This window comes from Phoca vitulina, unplaced genomic scaffold (assembly GCF_004348235.1).
Source record: "Phoca vitulina isolate PV1807 unplaced genomic scaffold, GSC_HSeal_1.0 scaffold10, whole genome shotgun sequence".
Lineage (NCBI taxonomy): Eukaryota > Metazoa > Chordata > Mammalia > Carnivora > Phocidae > Phoca > Phoca vitulina.
This window is the reverse complement of record NW_022589713.1, coordinates 52,252,068-52,276,358: the sequence shown is the minus strand read 5'-3', so window position 1 is coordinate 52,276,358 and position 24,291 is coordinate 52,252,068. Positions and strand designations below refer to the sequence as shown.

General features: G+C 40.5%; 1 protein-coding gene across 6 annotated transcripts in view; it reads left to right on the top strand.

The window, feature by feature from the left end:
* ZNF445 (zinc finger protein 445) overlaps positions 1–24,291 on the top strand; it is a 56,958-nt gene that overhangs the window by 24,150 nt on the left and 8,517 nt on the right. Inside the window, exons 2-7 of one of the 6 annotated variants that reach the window (XM_032409131.1) lie at positions 16,502–16,572; positions 19,373–19,941; positions 22,474–22,642; positions 22,986–23,062; positions 23,360–23,486; positions 23,974–24,084. In XM_032409131.1, the coding sequence (XP_032265022.1) occupies positions 19,513–19,941; positions 22,474–22,642; positions 22,986–23,062; positions 23,360–23,486; positions 23,974–24,084 (913 nt within the window). In that variant the 5' untranslated portion in view covers positions 16,502–16,572; positions 19,373–19,512. Of the gene's footprint in view, positions 1–15,494; positions 16,573–19,372; positions 20,688–22,473; positions 22,643–22,985; positions 23,063–23,359; positions 23,487–23,973; positions 24,085–24,291 lie in introns of those variants that run through there. The other 5 variants (XM_032409130.1, XM_032409129.1, XM_032409132.1 and 2 more) reach the window with 5 other exon arrangements.

Below are 24,291 nucleotides of genomic sequence, written 5' to 3'. Positions count from 1 at the left end.
CCACTCCAGCAACCCTCAGTTTGTTTCCTGAGATTAAGAATTCCTCATATCAGTGAGGTCATATGATACATGTCTTTCTCTGATAGACTTATTTTGCTCAAAATAACACTCTCCAGTTCCATCCACATCGTCGCAAATGGCAAGATCTCATTCCTTTTGATGGCTGCATAATATTCCATTGTATAGATATACCGGGTCTTCTTTATCCATTCATCTGTCGATGGACATCTTGGCTCTTTCCACAGTTTGGCTATTGTGGACATTGCTGCTATAAACATCGGGGTACACGTACCCCTTCATTTGTATCTTTGGGGTAAATACCCGGTAGTGCAATTGCTGGATTGTATGTTAGCTCTATTTTCAACTTTTTGAAGAACCTCCATACTGTTTTCCAGAGTGGCTGCACCAGCTTGCATTCCCACCAACAGTGTAGGAGGGTTCCCCTTTCTCCGCATCCCCGCCAACATCTGTCGTTTCCTGACTTGTTAATTTTAGCCATTCTGACTGGTGTGAGGTGACATCTCATTGAGGTTTTGAGTTGGATTTCCCTGATGCCGAGTGATGTTGAGCACTTTTTCATGTGTCTGTTGGCCATTTGGATGTCTTCTTTGGAAAAATGTCTGTTCATGTCTTCTGCCCATTTCTTGATTAGATCATTTGTTCTTTGAGTGTTGAGTTTAAGAAATTCTTTATAGATTTTGGATACTAGCCCTTCATCTGGTATGTCATTTGCAAATATCTTCTCCCATTCTGTCGGTTGTCTTTTGGTTTTGTTGACTGTTTCTTTTGCTGTGCAAAAGCTTTTTATCTTGATGAGGTCCCAATAGTTCATTTTTGCCCTTGCTTCCCTTGCCTTTGGCGATGTTTCTAGGAAGAAGTTGCTGCGGCTGAGGTCGAAGAGGTTGCTGCCTGTGTTCTCCTTTAGGATTTTGATGCACTCCTGTCTCACGTTTAGGTCTTTCAACCATTTGGAGTCTACTTTGGTGTGTGGTGTAAGGAAATGGTCCAGTTTCATTCTTCTGCATGTGGCTGTCCAATTTTCCCAACACCATTTGTTGAAGAGACTGTCTTTTTTCCACTGGACATTCTTTCCTGCTCCGTCGAAGATTAGTTGACCATAGAGTTGAGGGTCCATTTCTGGGCTCTCTATTCTGTTGCATTGATCTATGTGTCTATTTTTGTGCCACTACCATACTTTCTTGATGATGACAGCATTGCAATAGAGCTTGAAGTCCGGAATTGTGATGCCGCCAGCTTTGCTTTTCTTTTTCAACATTCCTCTGGCTATTCAGGGTCTTTTCTGGTTCCATACAAATTTTAGGATTATTTGTTCCATTTCTTTGAAAAAAGTGGATGGTATTTTGTTGGGGATTGCATTGAATGTGTAGATTGCTCTAGGTAGCATTGACATCTTCAGAATATTTGTTCTTCCAATCCATGAGCATGGACCGTTTTTCCATTTCTTTGTGTCTTCCTCAGTTTCTTTCATGAGTATTTTATAGTTTTCTGAGTACAGATCCTTTGCCTCTTCGGTTAGCTTTATTCCTAGGTATCTTATGATTTTGGGTGCAGTTGTAAATGGGATCGACTCCTCAATTTCTCTTTCTTCTGTCTTGTTGTTACTGTATAGGAATGCCACTGATTTCTGTGCATTGATTTTATATCCTGCCACTTTACTGAATTCCTGTATGAGTTCTAGCAGTTTTGGGGTGGAGTCTTTTGGGTTTTCCACATAAAGTATCACATCATCTGCAAAGAGTGAGAGTTTGACTTTTTCTTTGCCGATTTGGATGCTTTTTATTTATTTTTGTTGTCTGATTGCTGTGGCTAGGGCTTTTAATACTATGTTGAATAGCATTGGTGATAGTGGACATCCCTGCCGCGTTCCTGACCTTAGGGGGGAAGCTCTCAGTTTTTCCCCATTGAGAATGACATTCGCTGTGGGTTTTTCATAGATGGCTTTTATGATATTGAGGTATGTATCCTGTATCCGTATACTCTGAAGAGTTTTGATCAAGAAAGGATGCTGTACTTCGTCAAATGCTTTTTCTGCATCTATGGAGAGGATCATATGATTCTTGTTCTTTCTTTTGTTAATGTATTGTTTCATGTTGATTGATTTGCGGATGTTGAACCCACTTTGCAGCCCAGGGATAAATCCCACTTGGTCGTGGTGAATAATCCTTTTAATGTACTGTTGGATCCTATTGGCTAGCATTTTGGTGAGAATTTTTGCATCCATGTTCATCAAGGATATTGGTCTGTAATTCTCCTCTTTGATGGGGTCTTTGTCTGGTTTGGGGATCAAGGTAATGGTGGCCTCATAAAACGAGTTTGGAAGTTTTCCTTCCATTTCTATTTTTTGGAACAGTTTCAGAAGAATAGGTATTAATTCTTCTTGAAATGTTTGGTAGAATTCCCCTGGGAAGCCATCTGGCCCTGGGCTTTTGTTTGTTGGGAGATTTTTGATGACTGCTTCAGTTTCCTTAGTGGTTATAGGTCTGTTCAGGTTTTCTATTTCTTCCTGGTTCAGTTTTGGTAGTTGATACATCTCTAGGAATGCATCCATTTCTTCCAGGTTATCTAATTTGCTTGCATAGAGTTGCTCATAATATGTTCTTATACTTGTTTGTATTTCTTTGGTGTTGGTTGTGATCTCTTCTCTTTCATTCATGATTTTGTTGATTTGGGTCATTTCTCTTTTCTTTCTGATAAGTCTGGCCAGAGGTTTATCAATCTTGTTAATTCTTTCAAAGAACCAGCTCCTAGTTTCGTTGATCTGTTCTACTGTTGTTTTGGTTTCTATTTCATTGATTTCTGCTCTGATCTTTATTATTTCTCTTCTCCTGCTGGGTTTAGGCTTTATTTGCTGTTCTTTCTCCAGCTCCTTCAGGTGTAGGGTTAGGTTGTGTGTTTGAGACCATTCTTGTTTCTTGAGGAAGGGTTGTATTGCTATATACTTTCCTCTTAGGACTGCCTTTGCTCCATCCCAAAGATTTTGAACAGTTGTGTTTTCACTTTCATTGGTTTCCATGAATTTTTTAAATTCTTCTTTAATTTTCTGGTTGACCCATTCATTCTTTAGTAGGATGCTCTTTAGCCTCCATGTATTTGAGTTCTTTCCGACGTTCCTCTTGTGATTGAGTTCTAGTTTCAAAGCACTGTGGTCTGAAAATAGGCAGGGAATGATCCCAATCTTTTGGTACCGGTTGAGACCTGATTTATGACCTAGGATGTGATCTATTCTGGGGAATGTTCCATGGGCACTAGAGAAGAATGTGTATTCCGTTGCTTTGTGTTGGAATGTTCTGAATATATCTGTGAAGTCCATTTGGTCAGTGTGTCATTTGAAGTCTTTATTTCCTTGTTAATCTTTTCCTTAGATGATCTGTCCATTTCAGTGAGGGGGGTGTTAAAGTCCCCCACTATTATTATAATTTTGTCAATGTGTTTCTTTGATTTTGTTATTAATTGCCTTATATAATTGGCTGCTCCCATGTTAGGTGCATAGATATTTACAGTTGTTAGATCTTCTTGTTGGATAGACCCTTTAAGTATGATATAGTGTCCTTCCTCATCCCTTATTACAGTCTTTGGTTTAAAATCTAATTTGTCTGATGTAAGGATTGCCACCCCAGCTTTCTTTTGGTGTCCATTAGCATGGTAAATGGTTTTCCACCCCCTCACTTTCAATCTGGGGGTGTCTTTGGGTCTAAAATGAGTCTCTTGCAGACAGCATATCGATGGGTCTTGTTTTTTAATCCAATCTGATAGCCTGTGTCTTTTGATTGGGGCATTTAGCCCATTTCCATTCAGGGTAACTACTTAAAGATATGAATTTAGTGCCATTGTATTGCCTGTAAGGTGACTGTTAGTGTATATTGTCTGTGTTCCTTTCTGGTCTATGTTGCTTTTAGGCTCTCTCTTTGCTTAGAGGACCCCTTTCAATATCTCTTGTAGGGCTGGTTTTGTGTTTGCAGATTCCTTTAGTTTTTGTTTGTCATGAAGCTTTTAATCTCTTCTCCTATTTTCAGTGACAGCCTAGCTGGATATAGTATTCTTGGCTGCATATTTTTCTCATTTAGTGCTCTGAATATATTCTGCCAGTCCTTTCTGGCCTGCCAGGTCTCTGTGGATAGGTCTGTTGTCAGTCTAATGTGTCTACCATTGTAGGTTACATATCTCTTCTCCCGAGCTGCTTTCAGAATTTTCTCTTTGTCTCTGAGACTTGTAAGTTGTACTATTAGATATCGGGGTGTTGCCCTATTTTTATTGATTTTGAGAGGGGTTCTCTGTGTCTCCTGGATTTTGATGCCTGTTTCCTTCCCCAAATTAGGGAAGTTCTCTGCTATATTTTGCTCCAGTATACCTTCTGCCCTTCTCTCTGTTTCTTCTTCTTCTGGGATCTCAATTATTCTAATGTTGTTTCGTCTTATGGTATCACTTATCTCTCGAGTTCTGCCCTCGTGATCCAGTAGCTGTTGATCTCTCTTTTTCTCAGCTTCTTGATTTTCCATCATTTGGTCTTCTGTATCACTGATTCTCTCTTCTGCCTCATTTACCGTAGCAGTTAGCGCCCCCATTTTTGATTGCACCTCATTAATAGCCTTTTTGATTTCGACTTGGTTAGATTTTAGTTCTTCTATTTCTCCAGAAAGGGTTTCTCTAATAACTTCCATGCTTTTTTCAAGCCCAGCTAGTATCTTTAAAGTGATGATTCTGAACTGTAGATCCGACGTTGTACTAATGTCCATATTGAGTGGGTCCCTGGCATTCGGTACTACCTCTTGTTCTTTTTGTTGAGGTGATTTTTTCCATCTTGTCATTTTGTCCAGAGGAGAATAGATTAATGAGAGAACAAAATGCTAACAGGGTAAAATGTGCCCAGGAAATATACTCTAAACAAATCAGAGAAGATATGAAGCCGGGGGAAAAGAAAGGGAAAGAAAGAAAAAAGAAAAAGAAAAAGATAAAAACAGAACCAGAACAAAACAAAAAAAGAACAGAATATGATCAAATATGATCAGGCTGGTGCATAGATCAGTGCCACACACTAGATTTTGGGTGTATTTTGGTCTGTTAGAAGAAAGTGCCTCCCCATATTTTAAAGAAAGAAAAACTTATATATGTACAAAAATAAGGGTTGATATGAGATGGAATATGACTGTAAAGATGAAAATTATAAAAAATTTTATAAAAGGAATTGATAAGTTGTTTGAAAAAAGAAAGAACAGGATTTAAAAAAAAAAGGAGAGAATGTGATCAGTCAGGAGAGTAGAACAAAACCATACACTAGAGATTTAGCGTATATTTTGATTTGTTAGAAGAAACTATCTCAAAATTTTAAAGAGAGAACAACTTATATATATATATGCCAAAAATAAGGGTAACTACTATAAAAGGATAGAATATGACTCTAAAAATGGAAAATAAAAATGTTTTTTACAAAAGGGATTGATAGATGTTGGTTGAAATTGGGAATAAGAAAAATTCAGAAAAAAAAAAAAGACAGTTAAAAAAGAAAAAATTAACTTTGAAAGACTAAAGAATCATGGTAAAAAAGCCATGGATTCTATGTGCATTATTCCCCTATTGCTGGAGTTCTGCCGTTCTCATTGATTGGTAAAGCTGGTCTTGGCTGGCTGTTCTCGCTGATCTTCTGGGGGAGGGGCCTGTTGTCGTGGTTCCCAAATATCTTTGCCAGAGGCTGATTTGCCCCGCCCTTGCCCGCTACAGGCTAAGTCGTCTGCTCGGGTTTGTTCTCAGGAGCTTTTGTTCCCTGCAAGCTTTCAGTACAGCTTTGGAGGCCAAGAGTGAAAATGGCGGCCTCCCAATCTCTGCCCCGGAGGAGCCGAGAACTCAGGGCCCCGCTCCTCAGTGAGCCCCCAGAGAAAAGCAGTCAATCACTCCCGTCTCCCTGGTCTCCGGCAGAACTCTGTTCTCACCCGACCTGTGACCAAGCATTTCTGTCTCTGGCACCCGACCCTGTGTTGAGATCCCTGCAGATCCCTGCGGTGCGCTCCCACGCCGCTCCTCCCCGGGGGAGAAAGGGGAGTCTCCCCGGATCTGCCGCCTCTTGGGTCCCTGTTGGAGGAGCAGTGGCCAGACTGTGCTGCGGATCACGGTTTATGGCAACCCCGAGCTGAGAGCCCGCACTTCGGCTCCGTCTCTGCAGCCAGCTTCCCCGCTCCAATACCTGGGAGCTCTGCCGCACTCAGGCACCCCCGGTCTTTCTGTGACCCTGAGGGTCCTGAGACCACACCGTCCCAGCTTGGGTTCCAACCCCCCCCCCCCCCCCCCCCGCTTAGCCACTGGAGCGACCTCACTCAGTGGAGCTGACTTCTAGAAGTTCCGATTTTGTGCTCCGCTGCTCTATCACTTGCCAGAAGTGGCCGACGGAGGCCCCCTCCCCCACCGTCTATCCTCCCGAATACCGCCTCGGATTCACTTCTCCGCATGTCCTACCTTCCAGAAAGTGGTCGCTTTTCTGTTCAGAGAGTTGTTGCTATTCTTTTCTTCGATCTCCTGTTGAGTTTGTAGGGGTTCAAAATGGTTTGATCCCTTTCCAGCTGAATTCCTGAGACCATACGAAATCCAGGTCTCCTACTCCTCCACCATCTTGCCTCCAGCCTGCATCCATTTTTTTTTAGATTGTCTAACTTGTTGACATATAATTTTTATTAATATTCTCTTATAATTCTTTGTATTTCTTCGTTGTTGGCAGTGTTGTCTCCTCATTCCTTCATGATTTTATTTATGTGGGTACTTTTCTTTTTGGTGTGTCTGGCTAGGGGTTTATCAATTTTATTAGTTCTTTAAAAGAACCAGTTTCTAGTTTTCGTTGATCTGTTCTACTGCTATTTTGATTTCTATATCATTGATTTCTACTCTAACCTTTATTGTTTATCTTCTACTGTATTTAGACTTGACTTTTCTTTTTCCAGTTTCCTAACCTTTAGATTGTGTACTTAGAGTTTTCTTGCTTCTTGAGGAAGGCCTGTATTGCCATATAGTTTTCTCTAGCACCTTCTATGCTGCATTCCAAAGGTTCTGAACTGTCGTGTTTTTGTTCTCATTTGCCTCCACATATTTTTTAAATTCTTTAATTTCTTGGTTGATTCATTCATTCTTTAGTAGGTTGCTCTTTAGCCTTCATGTATTTGTGTTTCTTCCAAGTTTTTTCTTGTAGTTGACTTCAAGTTTTAAAGCATTGTGGTCTGAAAATATGCTTTGTATAAGTTGAGACCTGATTTGTGACCCAGTATGTGATCTATTCTGGAGAATGTTCCATGTGCATTCAAGAATACTGTGTATTCTGCTGCTTTAGGATGAAATGCTCTGATTATACCTGTGAAGTCCATCTGGTCCAGTGTCATTCAAAGCCCTTGTTTCCTTGTTGATCTGCTTAGATGATCTGTACATTGCTGTAAATAGGGTGTTAATGTTCCCTATTATTATTGTATTATCAATGTGTTTCTTTAATTTGGTTATTTGTTGATTTATATGTTTGGTTACTCCCATGTTAGGTGCATAAATATTTACAACTGTTAATATTCTTGTTTGATATACCCCTGTATTATTGTATAGTGTCCTCCTTCATCTCTTTTACAGTCTTTGGTAAAATCTAGTTTGTCTGATATAAGGATGGCTACACCATCTTTCTTTTGATGTCCATTGGCATAGTTAATGGTTCTCCACCCCCTCACTTTCAATCTGGAGGTGTCTTTAGGTCTAAAATGAGTCTTTTGTAAATAGCATATCCATGGGTCTTGTTTTTTTAATCCATTCCGATACCCCAGGTCTTTTGATTGGAGCATTTAGTCCTTTTAATTCAGAGTAATTATTGAAAGATGTGAACACTAGTATATACGTGCTACAATTAGGAAGTATTTTCTTTATATACAAGTAACTGAGCTGTCCATTAAAAACTTTAAAAAAGAAAAAGAAAATATGAATTTAGTGCTGTTGTATTCCTTGTAAAGTTGGTGTTCTTGTAAATTGTTTCTGTTCCTTTCTGGTCTTTTTTACTTTTGGGCTCTCTGCTCAAAGCACCCCCTTTAATATTTCTTGCAGGGCTGTTTTAGTGTTCATAAATTCCTTTAGTTTTTGTTTGTCCTGGAAACTCTTTATCTCTCCTTCTATTCTGAATGACAGCTTGCTGGATAAAGTATTCTTGACCACATATTTTTCCAATTTAGCACGTTGACTATATCATGCTAGTCCTTTCTGGCCTGCTAGGTCTCCGTGGACAGCTCTGCTGCCAGCCTTATGTTTCTACTCTAGTAGGTTAAGGACCTCTTTTCCCCCCGAGCTGTTTTCAGGATTTTCTCTTTATCTCTGAAATTTGCAAGCTTCGCTATTATATGTCAAGGTGTTGACCTATTTTTATTGATTTCAAGGGGGCATTCTCTGTGTCTCCTGGACTTGAATGCCTGTTAACTCCCCCAATTTAGAGAAGTTCTCAGCTCCAATTTGTTCAAATAAACCTTCTGCCCTTCTCTCCTTCTCCTCATCTTCTGGGACTCCTATTATCCAGATATTATTTGTTTTATGGAATCGCTGAGTTCTCTGAGTTTTCCTTCATGATCTAATAGTTTTCTTTCTCTCTTCTTTTCAGCTTCCTCATTTTTTGTCATTTTATCTTCTATATCACTGATTCACTCTTCTACCTTGTTCATTTTCATTTTTATTAGCCTCCACTTGGACGTGCATCTTGGTAATAGCATTTTTAATTTTGACCTGACTAGTTTTTATTTCTTTTATTTCTACAGTATGGGATTCTCTGTTGTCTTCTGCTTTTTTCAAGCCCCACTGGTATCTTTATAATTGTTTTAAATTTTAGTTCAGTCATCTTACTTATATCCATATTGATAAATCCCTGGCTGTGTGTACTACCTCCTGTTCTTTCTTTTGGAGTGAATTTCTTTAGCTCTTCATTTTGTCCAGAAAAGAATAGAAGAAAGAAAGAGAAAAGAACACGAACAACAACGAAAAGAGGGAAAAACAAACAAGAAACACCAAAATAAAACAACAAAAAAAAAATACCAAAAAACAAAGAAAAAACACAGAACTAAAAACTAGATCCTGGGTGTGTTTGGTCTGCTTGTTAAAGGGAATTAGATTGCAAAATAAGAAAGAAAAATATATATATGTATTATATATATATAGGGAAATAAAAAGTAAAAATACATATACATAACATATAAAAACTAAAATTAAAAGAGGATAAAGAATTCAAAGAATAAGAAAATAACTGAAAAAGAAAAAAAAAAAAAGAATGCTATATACTGTTTTCCCCAAAAGATGAAGCTTTTCCGTCATCCTTGATCAGTAAACTTGATGTGCGCCAGTTGTTCCTGCTAGTCTTCTGAGGGGAGGGGCATGTTGCATTGATTCTCAGGTGGACTTGTCCTATTGCAAATGTGCCTCCCTTGGGCAGAGGTAGGGTTCAGTGTCAATGGCTCTGGATTCCACTATGTGGTGCTGTTTTGCTCCCTGCAGGCTTTCAACATTGTGGGTGGGATGCATATAGAGGCCCTCCTCTCTCCAGGCCCCCCTCTTCAGCCCTCACAGAAAAGCAGTCAATCATTTTTGTCTCCTCTATTTTCATCAGAAGTCTGTTCACCCGGCCTGTGACCAAGTGCTTTTTATCTCAGGCACATGACTTTCAAAACTCCAAATTTTACAGATTCCTGTGGTGTGGACCTGCTCCATTCCTTCTGGGGGATGGTGAGGGATCTCCCCATGCTTCTGCCTTTTGCTTGACCTGTTCCAGAAAAGAGGTCACACAGCCATGTGTTGGTTTGCAGTTCATGGCAACATAGAGCAGAAACCCAACACCTAGATTCACTGTACTCAGTGGGCTTCCCTGCTCCTATGCCTGTGAACTCTGCCACACTCAGGCCCCATCCATTCTTCTTGCAACCCCAGGGATCCTGATACCACACTATCACACCTGGGATTCCACCTGACTCACCACCTGAGCACCTTTAAGCCAGGGATGTACCCCACTGTAACAGACATCTAAAAGGTCCGATTTTTCACTCCACTTCTTATAATACTTTGCGGTAGCCTCCTTAAGCCAGCTCCCTCGCCCCCATCTTATCCTCAGATATATCACCCTGGATTCAGGTCTCCACACCTCCTACCTTTCAAAAAGTGGTCGCTTTTGTACTTGCAGAATTGCAGCATTTCTTTTCTCTGATCTCTGATTGATTTCTCAGGTGTTCAGAATGATTTGAATACTATCTAGCTATATTCAAGGGACCAGACAAACTTAGGGTCCTGTACTCCTCTGGCGTCTGAACTTCTCCTCCACTAGTGGTATTTTGATATGGATTGCATTAAATGTGTAGATTGCTTTGGGTAGTATAGACATTTTAACTATGTATGTTCTTCCAATCCATGAGCATGGAATGTTTTCCAATTTCTTTGTGTCCGCTTCTATTCATTTCATAAAGTTTTTTTAGTTTTCAGAGTACAGATCTTTTACCTCAGTGGTTAGGTGTATTCCTAAGTATCTTCTTGTTTTTGGTGCAATCTTAAATGGGATCAGTTCCTTGATTTCTTTTTTTTCTGCCTCATTCTTGGAATATAGAAATGGAACAGATTTCTATATTTTGATTTTATATCCTGTGACTCTGCTGAATTCATGTATTAGTTCTAGCAATTTTTTGGTGGAGTCTTTTGAGTTTTGTACATAGAGTATTATGTTGTCTACAAATAGTGAAAGTTTTACTTCTTCCTTGCCAATATGGATGCCTTTTCTTTCTTTTCTTTGTCTGATTGCTGAGGCTGACTTCCAGTACTGTCTTAAATAGTAACAGTGAGAGTGGACATCCCTGTCTTGTTCCTTACCGTAGAGGAAAAGTTCTCAGTTTTTCCCCATTGAGGATGATATTAGCCCGTGGGTCTTTCATATATGGCCTTTATGATGTTGAGGCATATTCCATCTATCTCTACTTTGTTGAGAGTTTTTATCAAGAATGGATACTGTATTTTGTCAGATGCTTTTTCTGCATCTATTGAGAGGATCATATGGTTCTTATCCTTTCTTTTATTAATGTGGTGTATCACATTGATTAAATTGTGAATATTGAAACGACTCCTGCAGCCCAGGGATAAATCCCACTTGATCGTGGTTTATGATTCTTTTAATGTACTGTTGGATTCGATTAGCTAGTATCTTTTTGAGAATTTTTGTGTCCATGTTCATCGGGGATATTGGATTGTAATTATTCTTTTTAGTGAAGTCTTTGTGTGGTTTTGGAATCAAGGTAATGCTGAATGAGTTTGGAAATTTTCCTTCCATTCTATTTTTTTGGAACAGTTTGGGAAGAGTAGGTGTTAACTCTTCTTTAAATGTCTGGTACAGTTCCCCTGGGAAGGCTTCTTTTTGGCCCTGTACTTTGTTTATTGGGAGATTTTTGATTACTGATTAAATTTCTTTGCTGGTTATGGTCAGATTTTCTATTTCTTCCTGTTTCAGTTTTGGTAGTTTGTATATGTCTAGGAATGCATCCGTTTCTTCTAGATTGCCCAGTTTGTTGGCATATAATTTTTTTATAATATTCTAATTGTTTGTATTTTTGTGGGGTCTTGGTTGTGATCTCTCCTCTTTCATTCATGATTTTATCTATTTGGGTCCTTTCTCTTTTCTTTTTGATAAGTCTGGCTAGAGGTTTATCAATTTTATTAATTATTTCAAATAACCAGCTCTTATTTTCATTGATCTGTTCTACTGGGATTTTGTTTGTTTGTTTCTATGTCGTTTCTCTCTTGCTTCCACCTATTTTTTTCCTTTAATTTTTTGGTAAACCCATTCATTCTTTAGTAGGATGTTCTTTAATCTCCATATATTTGTGGTCTTTCTAAATTTTTTCTTATGGTTGTTTTCTACTTTTTCTAGTCTACTCTTCGTTCTCTGTAGTGTATTTTTAATTTCAGTTATTGAGTTCTTCATCTCTTTCTTTTTAATGTTTTGTATCTCTTTGTTGAGGGTCTTACTGAGGTCTTCTCAAGTTCAGTGAGTATCTTTATGATTATTAGTTGAAATTCTCTATCAGGCATATCACATATCTCCATTTCATTGAGGTCTTTTGCTGATATTTTATCCTGTACTTTCATTTCAGACATATTCCTCTGCTTTCTCATTTTGTCTAAGTCTCTGTGTCTGTTTCTATGCGTTAGGAAAATCAGCTATATCTCCTACTCTGGAAAGTAGTGCCCTTTGAAGAAGAGGTCCTGTAGTACAGTGTCCTCTGTTCACCAGAACCTGACACTTCACAGGTATTTCTTATGTGTGTTGCATGCACCCTACTGTTGTGGCTGAGCTGTGTTTACATTCTGTCCATCATCTGCAATGGCTCTCTTTGCCTGTTGTGGTCATGGTTTGGTTTCTGTATTATTAGTGGACCAGTCTGTGGCCACCTTGGGCTTGAGTTGCATCAGACCAGATGTTTTCCAGAGCTGCGGTAGCACCAAACTACGGGACACTCTCCCTATGTTGTTCCCTGAGAATCTTTAATCAGTAGGTGGGGCCTGCTCTCAGACCAGATTTCTGCCCCCAGCCCACTGCTGGGGCCCTAGTAGACTGATGTATGTGGTTTTCTTCCTCTCTCTGCTGGGCAGGAGTTACTTTGGATTGGTGCTGGTCCCTTTTGGGGCTGCTTGCACACTGCCAGCTTGTGGCACCACTTTGAATGGAATGCTGCCAAGGACCTGTTGGAGGGGGCGGGTCACAGGAGATAGGGGTGCTGTTAACAAGCTACGTGGAGAATGTTCTCACTGTGCTGATTCCCACAGGTGTCCCTGCATATAGGCTGCAGGGATTGGGAGGGAAATGGTGCCCACCAACTCTTTTGTTCTTGGGAGAAGTTTCCCAAAGACACCTGCCCCTCTAGCACACACTCTTGAGATTAGTAAGTAAATTTCTTTCTTGTATATCCGAGGTGTTTTTCAAATTGCTTCTTCTGTGCTGTATCTCAGTGGGGTTGTTTGTTGCACTTTTCTTTTAAGCGTGAGGACTCAGTTTCCCATTGCCCTCCCCAGAGCCGATCCTGCTGATTTTTAAAGTTGGTGTTACGCACCGCTGGTTGTAAAAACTTGAGACGTTAAGCCCGTCTGGTTGTCACAGTCAGATATTATGGAGATTCATCTTCCCAGTGCAGGTTCCCTGTACCTGGGGTGCCTGGTGTGGGGTTTGCTCCTCTTCTCTCTCCACTTGCATCGTCCCTCCTGGCCATGTCTCTGCCCTTCTTATCCTCTTCAGTGTGGCCTCTTCTACAATTAGCTGTGGAAAGGAGTCTATTCTGCTAGTCTTCTGGTTGTTTTCTGGGTTATTTACACTGATGTGGGTGTTATCAGGTGTATCTGTGGGACCATGTGAGCCTAGGATGCTCCTACTCCTCCATCTTCCCTGGAAGTACCCCCAGCTTTTTTTTTTTTTTTTTTTCCAGTTTTTTGCCTAAGTGCTATGGCTACAACCTCCTGTACAGTGTTAAGAAGAAGAGTTGAAAGTGGATATCCTTGTTTGTTCTCAGTCTTTGGGGAAAGCATTTGGTCTTTATTAAGGATGATGTTAGCTGTGGGTTTTTGTAGAGGCTTTTTATCACAATTAGAAGCTCCTTTCTATTCCTAGTGATTATATTTGTCATGAAAAATTTGGCGCCTGGGTGGCTCAGTCTGTTAAGCGTCTGCCTTCAGCTCAGGTCATGATCTCAGGGTCCTGGGATCCAGCCCTGCGTCGGACTCTCTGTTCAGTGGGGAGTCTGCTTCTCCCTCTCCCTCTGTGATCTCTCTAGCTTTTGCTCTCTCAAATAAATAAATAAATAATCTTTAAAAAAAAAGTATGGATTTTGTCAATTTTTTTCTTCCTATTGATGTCATTATGTGATTTTTGTTTTGTGTTTATTGATATGTTAAAAAATAGTCTTGCATTCCTAGGATAAATCTCAATTGGTCAAGGGGTATAATTCTTTTTATATATGTTACTGCATTTTAGTGTGCTAGTATATTGTTGAGAATTTTTGCATTTATATGCATAAGAGATACTGGTTTGTCTGATTTTGGTAATTAAGGTAATTTTGGTAATTAAGGTAATTTGGTATTAAGGTAATATTGACCTCATAGAATGAACTGGAAAGTTCTCCCTCTTCTGTTTTGAAGAGTTTATGAAGAATCAGTATTTTTTTTTTTAAGATTTTATTTCTTTATTTGTCAGAGAGAGAGCACAAGCAGGGGGAGCAGTAGGCAGAGGGAGAAGCAGGCTCCCCGCTGAGCAGGGAGCCCCATGTGGGACTCAGTCCCAGGACTCTGGCAGGATCATGACCTGAGCCGAAGGCAGACACTTAACCGACTGAGCCACTCAGGTGTCCCAATTATTATTTTTTCTTTAAGTATGTGGTAGAACTTAGCAATAAAGCCATCTGGGTCTTTGCTTTTCTTTATGGATGGTTTTGACTACTAATTTAATCTCTTCACTTGTTATAGGTCTGTTCAGATTTTGTGTTTCTTCTTGAATCAATTTTAGTGGAGTTTGTGTTTAAAACTACTATAACTGTTGTTTTCATCAAAAGTATTTAATTTATTGGCAAAAATTGTCTTATTTTTAAATAATTTTTAAAAAATTTCCTGTAAAGTCACTAGTATGTTTCTTTCATTTCTCATTTACATAGTTTGAATTTTTTTCTTCATCAGTGTATTTAGAGGTTTATTAATCTTTTTTTTTTTTTTTAAAGATTTTATTTTTTATTTATTTGACAGAGAGACACAGTGAGAGAGGGAACACAAGCGGGGGAGTGGGAGAGGGAGAAGCAGGCTCCTGGCTGAGCAGGGAGCCCGATGCGGGGCTCGATCCCAGGACCCCGGGATCATGACCTGAGCCGAAGGCAGAGGCTTAACGACTGAGCCACCCAGGCGCCCCTAGAGGTTTATTAATCTTGTTGATCTTTTCAGTGAACCAGTTTTTTATTTCATTGATTTTCTCTTTTGTTTTTCTAATCTTTGTTTCATTAATTTCCACTATATTCTTTACTGTTTCGTTCTTTCTGCTTGCTTTAGGTTTAGTTTGCTCTGCTTTTTCCAGTGTTTTAAGGTGAAAGGTTAGGTTTTTGATTTGAGATTTTTTTTTTTTTTTTAATCAGTATAGGTGTTGCAGAAAAAAAATTCCCTCTAAGCACTCCCTGAATTACTTGAAGGGGTTCCTTGTCACAGGAATCACTAGTATTTTAGTTCTTGACTTTTTTTTATTCATAACTAATCAAAAAAGTCTTAACTATGCTTTTTTGATGCCAAAAGTTATACCTTAGAGCACTTAGTTATACCTTAGAGCACCGAGAGTTATACCTTAGAGAAAAAATTCCTAAGTTGATGTTGGCTAATCAGTTAGGTACTTGAAACAGTTTTAAAGTGTTATTTGAAAATAGAACTTATTTATTTTTATTATGTTCAGTTAGCCAACACTGCATCATTAGTTTTTGATGTAGTGTTCAGCGATTCATTAGTTGTGTATAACACCCAGTGCTCATCACAATGTGTGCCCTCCTTAATACCCATCACTCAGTTGGACTTAAAGCATGATGAAGCTAATGGCAACTTCCAACTACTTAAATTAGTTCAGTAGAAATTTAACGGGATCCAGGAGGTTGCCATTATGCTTTAAGTCCAAGCTTTAATTATAATCATGATTTTCAAGGACTCTAACATTGGTTATTATTATTATAATAGACAGGCCTGGTTATACTGCAACAAAATGATGAGAACTGAATGTTTAAGTTGTACAAACATAGCTTAGAAGCCAGCTTTGAAGATCATTCTTATTATCTCTCTTCTCATACCTCTGTTCCACTGGATAAAAGGACTAACACTTTTTCCTCTTCATTTTTAAATAAAGTAAATGTTAAATTTAAAAATTAGTCTTGTCGAGACTCAACAATAAATGAAGAATTTTCAGGTATTGCTCAAATGTTATTACTAGGTACCAAGACCGATTTAAATGTGTTCTAAAAATCAGTGTATTTGTCAGGGGAAGTAATAATAAATATGAGTATGTGCTCTCAATGTATCAAAGCAGATATTCCATATATCTCAATATCAAAGCAGATTAGCATTATATATTTGTTTTTGTTAGGTGATTTGGTATATAATAGAAAATTTATTCAAGTGGACTTTGAAATATCCATTAATATAAATGTGAATGTCAAAGAATGTTTCTAAGACATTGTGTCATGATACATCTACTTGTTTTTCCATGTAAAATAATATTAGTGCAATATAAACTTAAGTAGAAATGTAAAACATTTGAATTGCTTTCCTTTATATTAAAATGGTTTAAAATGTAAAAAAAGAATGGCTTGAGAGAGCAAGGAGAGGTGACTGGCTTTGGCTTTTATATGGTTAGCGTGGGGCTGGGATGAGGATTTTTGTACACAGGCCAGGACTTGTGTACTTTGAACTTTCTGCCGGTGCTAAGGGAGCACTTGGGCTTTATTTCTTTGTCCAGATGTTGGCAAGAAGGAGAAGTACGAGTGGTGGGGCTTGAAAGCTGTCAGCAGTCAGACATCAAAAATGAAGGTCAGACTCTTAATTACGTAAAACCATAATACCTCCTGCTCTGCCCTCCGGTCCTTAACTGCCCTGGCAACCACTAAACTGTTGTCCATTTCTATACTTTTGCTATTTCAAGAATGTTGTATAAATAGAGTAATACACTGTGTTACCTTTTCAGGTTGGCTCTTTTCATTCATCGTCATTCTCTAGAGATGCATCCAAGTTGTTGAATATACTCATTCTTTTTATTGCAGGTAGTGTTCCATAGTATAGTAGTACCTCAGTTTATTCTTCCATTGAAGGACATCTGGGTGGTTTCCAGTTTGGGGCTATTATGAATACACTGCAGTGAACAATTGTGTACAAGTTTTTCTGTGGACATAAGTTTTCATTTTTTGGGTATTTATGTCTGGGTGTACAACTGCTAGGTTGTATGGTAAGTTTTTAAGAAACTGCCAGACTGTTTCCCAGAGCGGCTATACAATTTACATTCCCACTAGTAATGGATGAGTGATCTGGTTTCTTTGTATCCTCAACAGCATTTGATGTTGTCACTGTTTTTTTTTATTTTAGCTATTCTGATAGATATATAGTGATTATCTTATATAGTGATTTTAATTTGAATTTCTCCAATGGCTAATCATGTTAAACATTTTTTCTTGTCCTTATTTGTATTTATCTTCATGTCTTTTGCCCATTTTCTTATGGAAGGAATTATTTGCCTTTTTTACTGTTGAGTTTTGACAATTCTTTATATAGTCAGATATTAGTCCTTTGTCAGGTATGTGCCTTGTAAATACTATCTTCCAGTCTGTAGTTTGTCTCTCATGCTCTCAACAAGGGTCTTCCTAGAGCAGAGTTTTACATTTTGATGAGGTCCAGTTTATCAATTTTCCCTTTTATGGATCATGCTTTTGGTGTCAATTCTAATAACTTTGCCTAGACTTAGATCATAAAGATTTTCTCCTATGCTTTTTTCTAAAAGTTGTATAGTTTTATGTTTTATATTTAAGTCTGGGATTCATTTTGAATTGATTTTTGTATAAGATGTAAGGTTTAAGTTGACTTTCATTACTTTGCCTATGAATGTCCAATTCCTCCATCAGTATTTGTTGAAAAGACTATCCTTCCTCCTTTGAATTGCTTTTTGCACCTTTATGTAGAATCAGGTGGGCATATCTGCAGGGTAGACTCCTACGCTATGGTGTGGCCTGCAGCATAATCTCTTTCCCTAGGTGTGAAATAACATTCACTGAGAGCCCAAAATGTGCCCAGGTAGTTTTTACTTAAACCCCACAACCACCCCCATTTTATAAAGTGAGGCCACAGAGATTTTAAGAGGTAAAGTGATGCCTCCATAGTCATACAGTTAATAAGTGGGGATGTGGATTTGAACCCAGGTCAGTCTTAGTTCATGTTCTCTTCTCTGTACACTAAGCTCTGATGTCTCCTGAAAGTGGCTTAAACCTTTGGACAGCCTCCATTATGATGAATTACAAAAGGAAATAAGGAGTTTAGTAGAGAGTTGGATTTGTAGTATCCAAATTATAGTAATTAATGCATTGGTGGGGTCACAGTCATTTAAGGGATTCCTAATCAGCATTTGTTTTGTTTTTGAATTGCTTATTTGAGATATTTTAAAATATTATATTACAATATTAGTAAAGTCACATTCGATATTACAAATTAGTTGGATATATTTGTGTTGGTCTATTTCAGGTTTTTCTTTTCCACTGATTTATGTGTCTCTTCCTCCACTAGTACCACAGTTTCTCTCTTTTTTTAAGGTTTTATTTAAATTCCAGTTTGTTAACAGTGTCATATTAGTTTTATTTAAATTCCAGTTTGTTAACAGTGTCATATTAGTTTCAGGTGTACAATATAGTGATTCAACACTTCCATACATCACCCTGTGCTCATCACAAGTGCACTCCTTCATCCCCATCACCTAAATTGACCCATCCCCCACCCACCTCCCTTCTGGTAACCAGCAGTTTGTTCTCTATAGTTAAGGGTCTGTTTCTTGGTTTGGCCTCTCTCTCTCTTTCTCTCCCCCCCGCCTTTTTGCTCATTTGTTTTGTTTCTTAAATTCCACATATGAGTGAAATCATATGGTATTTGTCTTTCTCTGGCTGACTTATTTCACTTAACGTAATACTCTCTAGCTCCAGCTATGTTGTTGCAAATGGCAAGATTTCATTCTTTTTGATGGCTGAGAAATACTGCAGTGTATATGTATACCGTATCTTCCTTATCTGTTCATCAGTTGATGGGACGCTCTGGCTGTTTCCATAATTTGGCTATTGTGGACAATGCTGCTATAAACATTGCGGTGCATGTATCCCTTTGAATTAGTATTCTTGTATTTGGATAAATACCTAGTAGTGCAATTGCTGGATCCACAGTCTTGATTATTATAGCTCTAAGTCTTGAAGTTAAATAGATGATTTCCTCATACTTTATTCTAATTTTTAAAAATTGTTCTGGCTATTGTAATTCCTTTGTTTTTCCACATAAATTTTAGGATAATCTTGTCTATATATACAAAAAACTTCGCTGAGATATTGACAGGAGTAGCATTAAACAGGTAGATCTTTTGGTGGAGAATTGACATCTTTACTATGTCAAGTCTTCCAGTATATGGTACGGTATGTCTGTCCATTTATTTAGATCTTTGCTTTCTTTCATCAGCCATTTGTAATTTTTAACATACAAGCCCTGTAAATGTCCTCTTTTCATACATCCAAAGATGATCCTGGCTACCAGGATCTAACTGCACCATCATTCTCACATCCCTCCTGAACAATAATATTGGTTATTTTAGTCTCTTGCCAGTGACATCTGATGTCCCAGCAAATGGCATTGCCCACTACGATGCTGAAAAACTACTCCTGAGGTCCCAGCAGCGACACGGCTAACATAGATTTGGTTCGCACTCTGCTGGGTAGACCCTGAGCAGGAGTGATGCCTCCAGGCAGGTGGTATGCTGTCCATCCAGCTCAGGCCCAGGCTTCAAGGGAACGAGGGCGTCTTCAGATGGTAAAGAAGGAAGAAGAGGATGAAGGCTACACTTCAGTGCAGGCTGCCAGGCCACAGACACTCAACCGTTCTGGCCAGGAACTGTTTCGCCAGCTCTTCAGGCAGCTTCGTTACCATGAATCTTCTGGGCCCCTGGAGACTTTCAGCAGGCTCCGGGAGCTCTGCCGCTGGTGGCTGAGGCCTGACATTCTCTCCAAGGCCCAGATCCTGGAGCTGCTGGTGCTGGAGCAGTTCCTGAGCATCCTGCCTGGGGAGCTCCGGACCTGGGTACAGCTGCATCACCCTGAGAGTGGTGGGGAGGCTGTGGCCCTGCTGGAAGAGCTGCAGAGGGACCTCAATGGGACACCATGGAGGGTGAGTGTGAGCAAGTGTGCAGTTCCCAGTGAACTCTGCCTGTCAGTCAGCCAGCTCGTCTAGAATGTGTGGTTGGGCCTCTGAACCCTCAGCATTGAGGAAGGCAGGAAATGTCTTCCCTTCTCATTCCCACAGCACCTGAGCAGCTGAGAACTAGACCCTGAGCCAAGGACCTTTGAGCTGGCAGCCCTTCCCCCCTTGCCAGAGGACAGTTGGCTCCAGAAAGAGGGTCAGCAAGTATCTATAGATAACAGGAATGAGCTTTTGGACACAGTGACTTACATTATGCGAGTCCATCTCCACATATCTAATTTGACTTGATACTGACCTGTTAAGTGGGAGTGATGTCTCTCTTGCTGTTAGAGTCAGGACTCCTGACTTCTGAGTACATGGTAAGACCTATAAATGCACTCGCAGCATGTTCCTTCTTTCTTTTGAGGATTTGTTCTGTGCAGGGGTCAGGGGTAAGAAGAGTATTGAGGGTCAGCGCAGGGCCAAGAAATTGGAAGACTTTATTTCACAGACTCATTGTTCGAGCATTGTTCATGTTCTTTCAGAAACTCAGTTTATTGAAAAGAATATGCAGAACTGATCTAACAATGAGAATTTATTCAGTGTACATTTGAATGCTCACCATGTGCCCAGCCCCAGCCTTAGCACCGGGAAACAGCTGACTGCCCCAGTGCTGATGGTAGAGCAGCCAGTCAGTCAAAGTGAGCTCTGCCTGCCCCTTCTGCCCCACACAGGTGAGTTTCTCAATGCTTCTTATAGCTTTGGAGGTTCGTTTTTTGGGGTTTTTTTTTAAAGAGCGTTTATCATTTTTGTAGGCTTCTTTAAAATTTTTTTCAGTAAAAATATGTGTAATTCTACATATATGATTCATGCATAAATGAAAGTCACCTTTAAGATTTCTGGAACATATCTGACATATTCTTCTCCCAAATATAATATCAAATTAGGTCAATCAAGTAACACATCTGACTGAACATCTACCAGCAGTGAATGGTAATATATCAATGCAAGGTATGGCTATTAAAAAAGAAAACCTTTTTGCTTAACATTGGTTACTATTTTAAAAAATCTAAGAGCATTTATCATTTTTACCAAAACACCAAGATGTTTAAGAGGATCAAAAAATCATTGATTAAAGCAAAAAAGGTACATAGTAGGTACAAAATTGTGGCTTGGTTACATTTAACACATTTAGAGCTAGATGTAAGGTTTGAAAATCCCTGAAAACATTGCCAAATGGGCATACAGGGCCTACCTGGTTGAAAGCTAGTTAGAAATTAGAAAACAGGGACGCCTGGGTGGCTCAGTCGGTTAAGTGTCTGCCTGGGTCAGGCCACGATCCCAGAGTCCTGGGATTGAGTCCCACATCGGGCTCCTTGCTCAACGGGAAGCCTACTTTTCCCTCTCTGTCTGCCTGCCACTCCCCCCTGCTTGTGCTCTCTCTCTGTCTCTCTGACAAATAATAAATTCTTTAAAAAAAATTAGAAAACAAAATGGGCTGGGATAACACCTCCCAAATTCTGAAAAATGAACAGAATGGCTCAAGATGCACATAAAATTACATAATCACCCTGTGGTTCATCAGCATTGAGCAACTAGGTCCTGAGAGATTTTGTTCTTAAACTTATTGGGCTGTCTGCTTCCATCTTTGTATTGTTTCTTTATTCTCTTTTTGGTAGGGTTTGGGAGGAACAGGTTCATCATCTTTCAGTCTTTTAGCTCGGTATCACATGTTTCATGGCCTCAGGCTAAGATTCATCCAAATCAATGTGGTCAATGTCTTGGCCACAGGACCAGAAAAAACTTAAAAGTTCATTGGCTGTAAGCTTCCAATATTCATTTCCACATCAGGGATAGCCTTGCCTCAGAGACTGGAACCATTTGAAGTCCCAGGGCAAAGACTGCCTCTTTCTAGTCTCTGCTTGGATAGGCACTGCCATTTTTTTGTACCTGAGACTCTCTTCTGTGGTTCTGTGGCTGACCCTCACAAGTAGCATTGCCTCTCTGGCAGTGGTACCATCTCAGTCAGATTTACATGCAGAAGCTGTCCTGCTTCTTTGAGGTCACTATGCTTGGTAGTGCCTAGAGCAGTGCCTGATACTTGGTAGATGTTATCTGCATCTCTGCGGTGAACCATTATCATTTTAACTCAGGGACAAATTTCTTCTCTCTGATTTCTAAGTTCCAGACCAGGGTGGGGCCTGAGGGGCTAGTGGGGAGATGTCGCTGCAGCACCTGAAGCCTGATAGCAGTGCCTTGCTGGGTGCTTTCCTATGTTGTAGCTGGAATCTGGCTCCACCTATCTCCCTCATGGCCCACACTAGAGCCCAGGGAGGCTGAGGGATGAGTGGGTCCTCCCTGGGCTTTCTCCTCTTCCTCTCCCCTCTGCCTATAGGTAATGAAGGGCCTGGCTTGCCCTTCCCTGGATCCCTGCCCTTAAAGATTGGCCATGTGGCCTCTTCTCTGAGTTTGCTTTCTGATTCCTATGGGGATCCTCTCACAACATTTTCTTCTCGCCAGGACCCAGCCCTTGCCCAGAGCCCAGATGTACGTTGGATGGGTACGGGAGCCCTGCGAGCCTCACAGATATGGCCCCCTGCTTCACCTCTCAGGAGCGACTCTACTCTTGGGGACCACCTGGAGCCTCCCTGTGAAATAGGAGTTTGTGACCTCCTGGCTGGGCAATCCGGTACTCGCCATCTAGCTCTAAGCTGTATCCCACACATCCCAAAGTAGTGTTGTCATTTCACCATCTGTCCCCTCACGAGAATCCCTTTCAATCTTGGTCCTTAGCCCTGTGTCCTTTCTACCCTTCTGTAACCCATGTCTACCTAGCTCCTCCTCCCATTGCACCCCCCACTCCTCACTCCCCAGCCCTCAGCGGACACTGGGGAAATGTGAAATGGGTGTTTAACAATATTCCATACCTGCTTGTAGGCCCAGGAGTCCTCTATGTGGGGGAAGAGTGGGCCTCCTCAGTGGGGTGCCAAGAGCTGGGCTACCTTCTCTCATGGCTCTTTCTTCTCCTTCAGAGCCTCCTGTTGCCCAGGTGCCTGCCCTTTCCCAGAGAGAGGTGTGTCCAGGAGACCCATTGACATCCCAGCCTCGGGTGAGCCATAAGACCTTTGGTCCTTCATGACATCCCAGCATTGCTGCCTAATGGAGTCACTGAGGCTCCCCCTCATCTTGAGTCTCTGTGTCCAGTGACCTCATATCCAGAGACCCAGGTCCTGGAGACCAGATTATCCCCCTTGAGCTCAGAGCTCTTCTACTGGGTGATGCTCTCTCTTTCACCCTTACCAGATCAATCCTGTGCTCACTCAGACTGGCTTGTCCCCTTCCCCTGCTCTCTCCTAAAAGCCAGGAGCTGTAGACTGACTCTCAGACATAGGACTGTGTTTTTCAGGAGGCTGTGACTTTCAAGGACGTGGAAGTGACATTCTCCCAGGATGAGTGGGGATGGCTGGACCCTGCTCAGAGGAACTTGTACAGAGATGTGATGCTGGAGAATTACGGAAACGTGGTTTCTCTGGGTAAGGCATTGATACCCCCGTGCTTCTACCCACTTTTACTTCTGCCTTCTTACTCTTTATTATGGTGTCTAGACAGGGACCTGACCTGGGCTCTGACTCTGGCTCTATCACCTAGTCCTCTTTCTTGAAATGTGGTGATAATGATGCCTATTTGCTGGATTATTACAATGATTAAAAGTCCTATGTGTCAAGTTCCTAGTTAGACGTCCAAACGGTGTTGGTTGATTTAACTGATTGAGTTGTCATGTAGCTCCCACCTCCAGAGAATCCTAGTGATCCTTTTGGCTGTGACTTTTTTCAGCCTCTTTAGTCTCTGCTCAGAGCTGTTGGAAATGGCTGTCTGGGCCTCCTGTCCTGGCTTCCTCCACCAGCCTTCCTGGCCTTTCCCTTGTCCTTGCCAGGACCTCAGGCCTGAGAGGGTCCTGGAGAATAGTTCTGTATGATTTATCCACCCTTCCATTTCATCCCATCCCCTTCTCTTCTGCAGTGGGACCATTCACCAAACCTGTTCTGATTTCCTGGTTGGAAGCAAGGGAGCCATGGGGCCTGAATGTCCAGGGAGCTCAGCCTAAGGGGAAGCCAGGTGTTGCCCCTGCAGGTGAGTTTCAGAGAACCTCTGGATCTTACTCCTCTCACATCTATTCTTCTCTTTCTTAAGGTCTTCTACACCAAGTAAGTCACAGGGAACATACTTTGTTGTTTGCTAGAAGGAAGATCCTTAACAGTGTTGCTAAGGAGTGCTGGGCTTCTCCGTTTCTCCTCTCCAGACTGGCCTATTAGACCTTTGTTTCTGGCCCTACCCCTT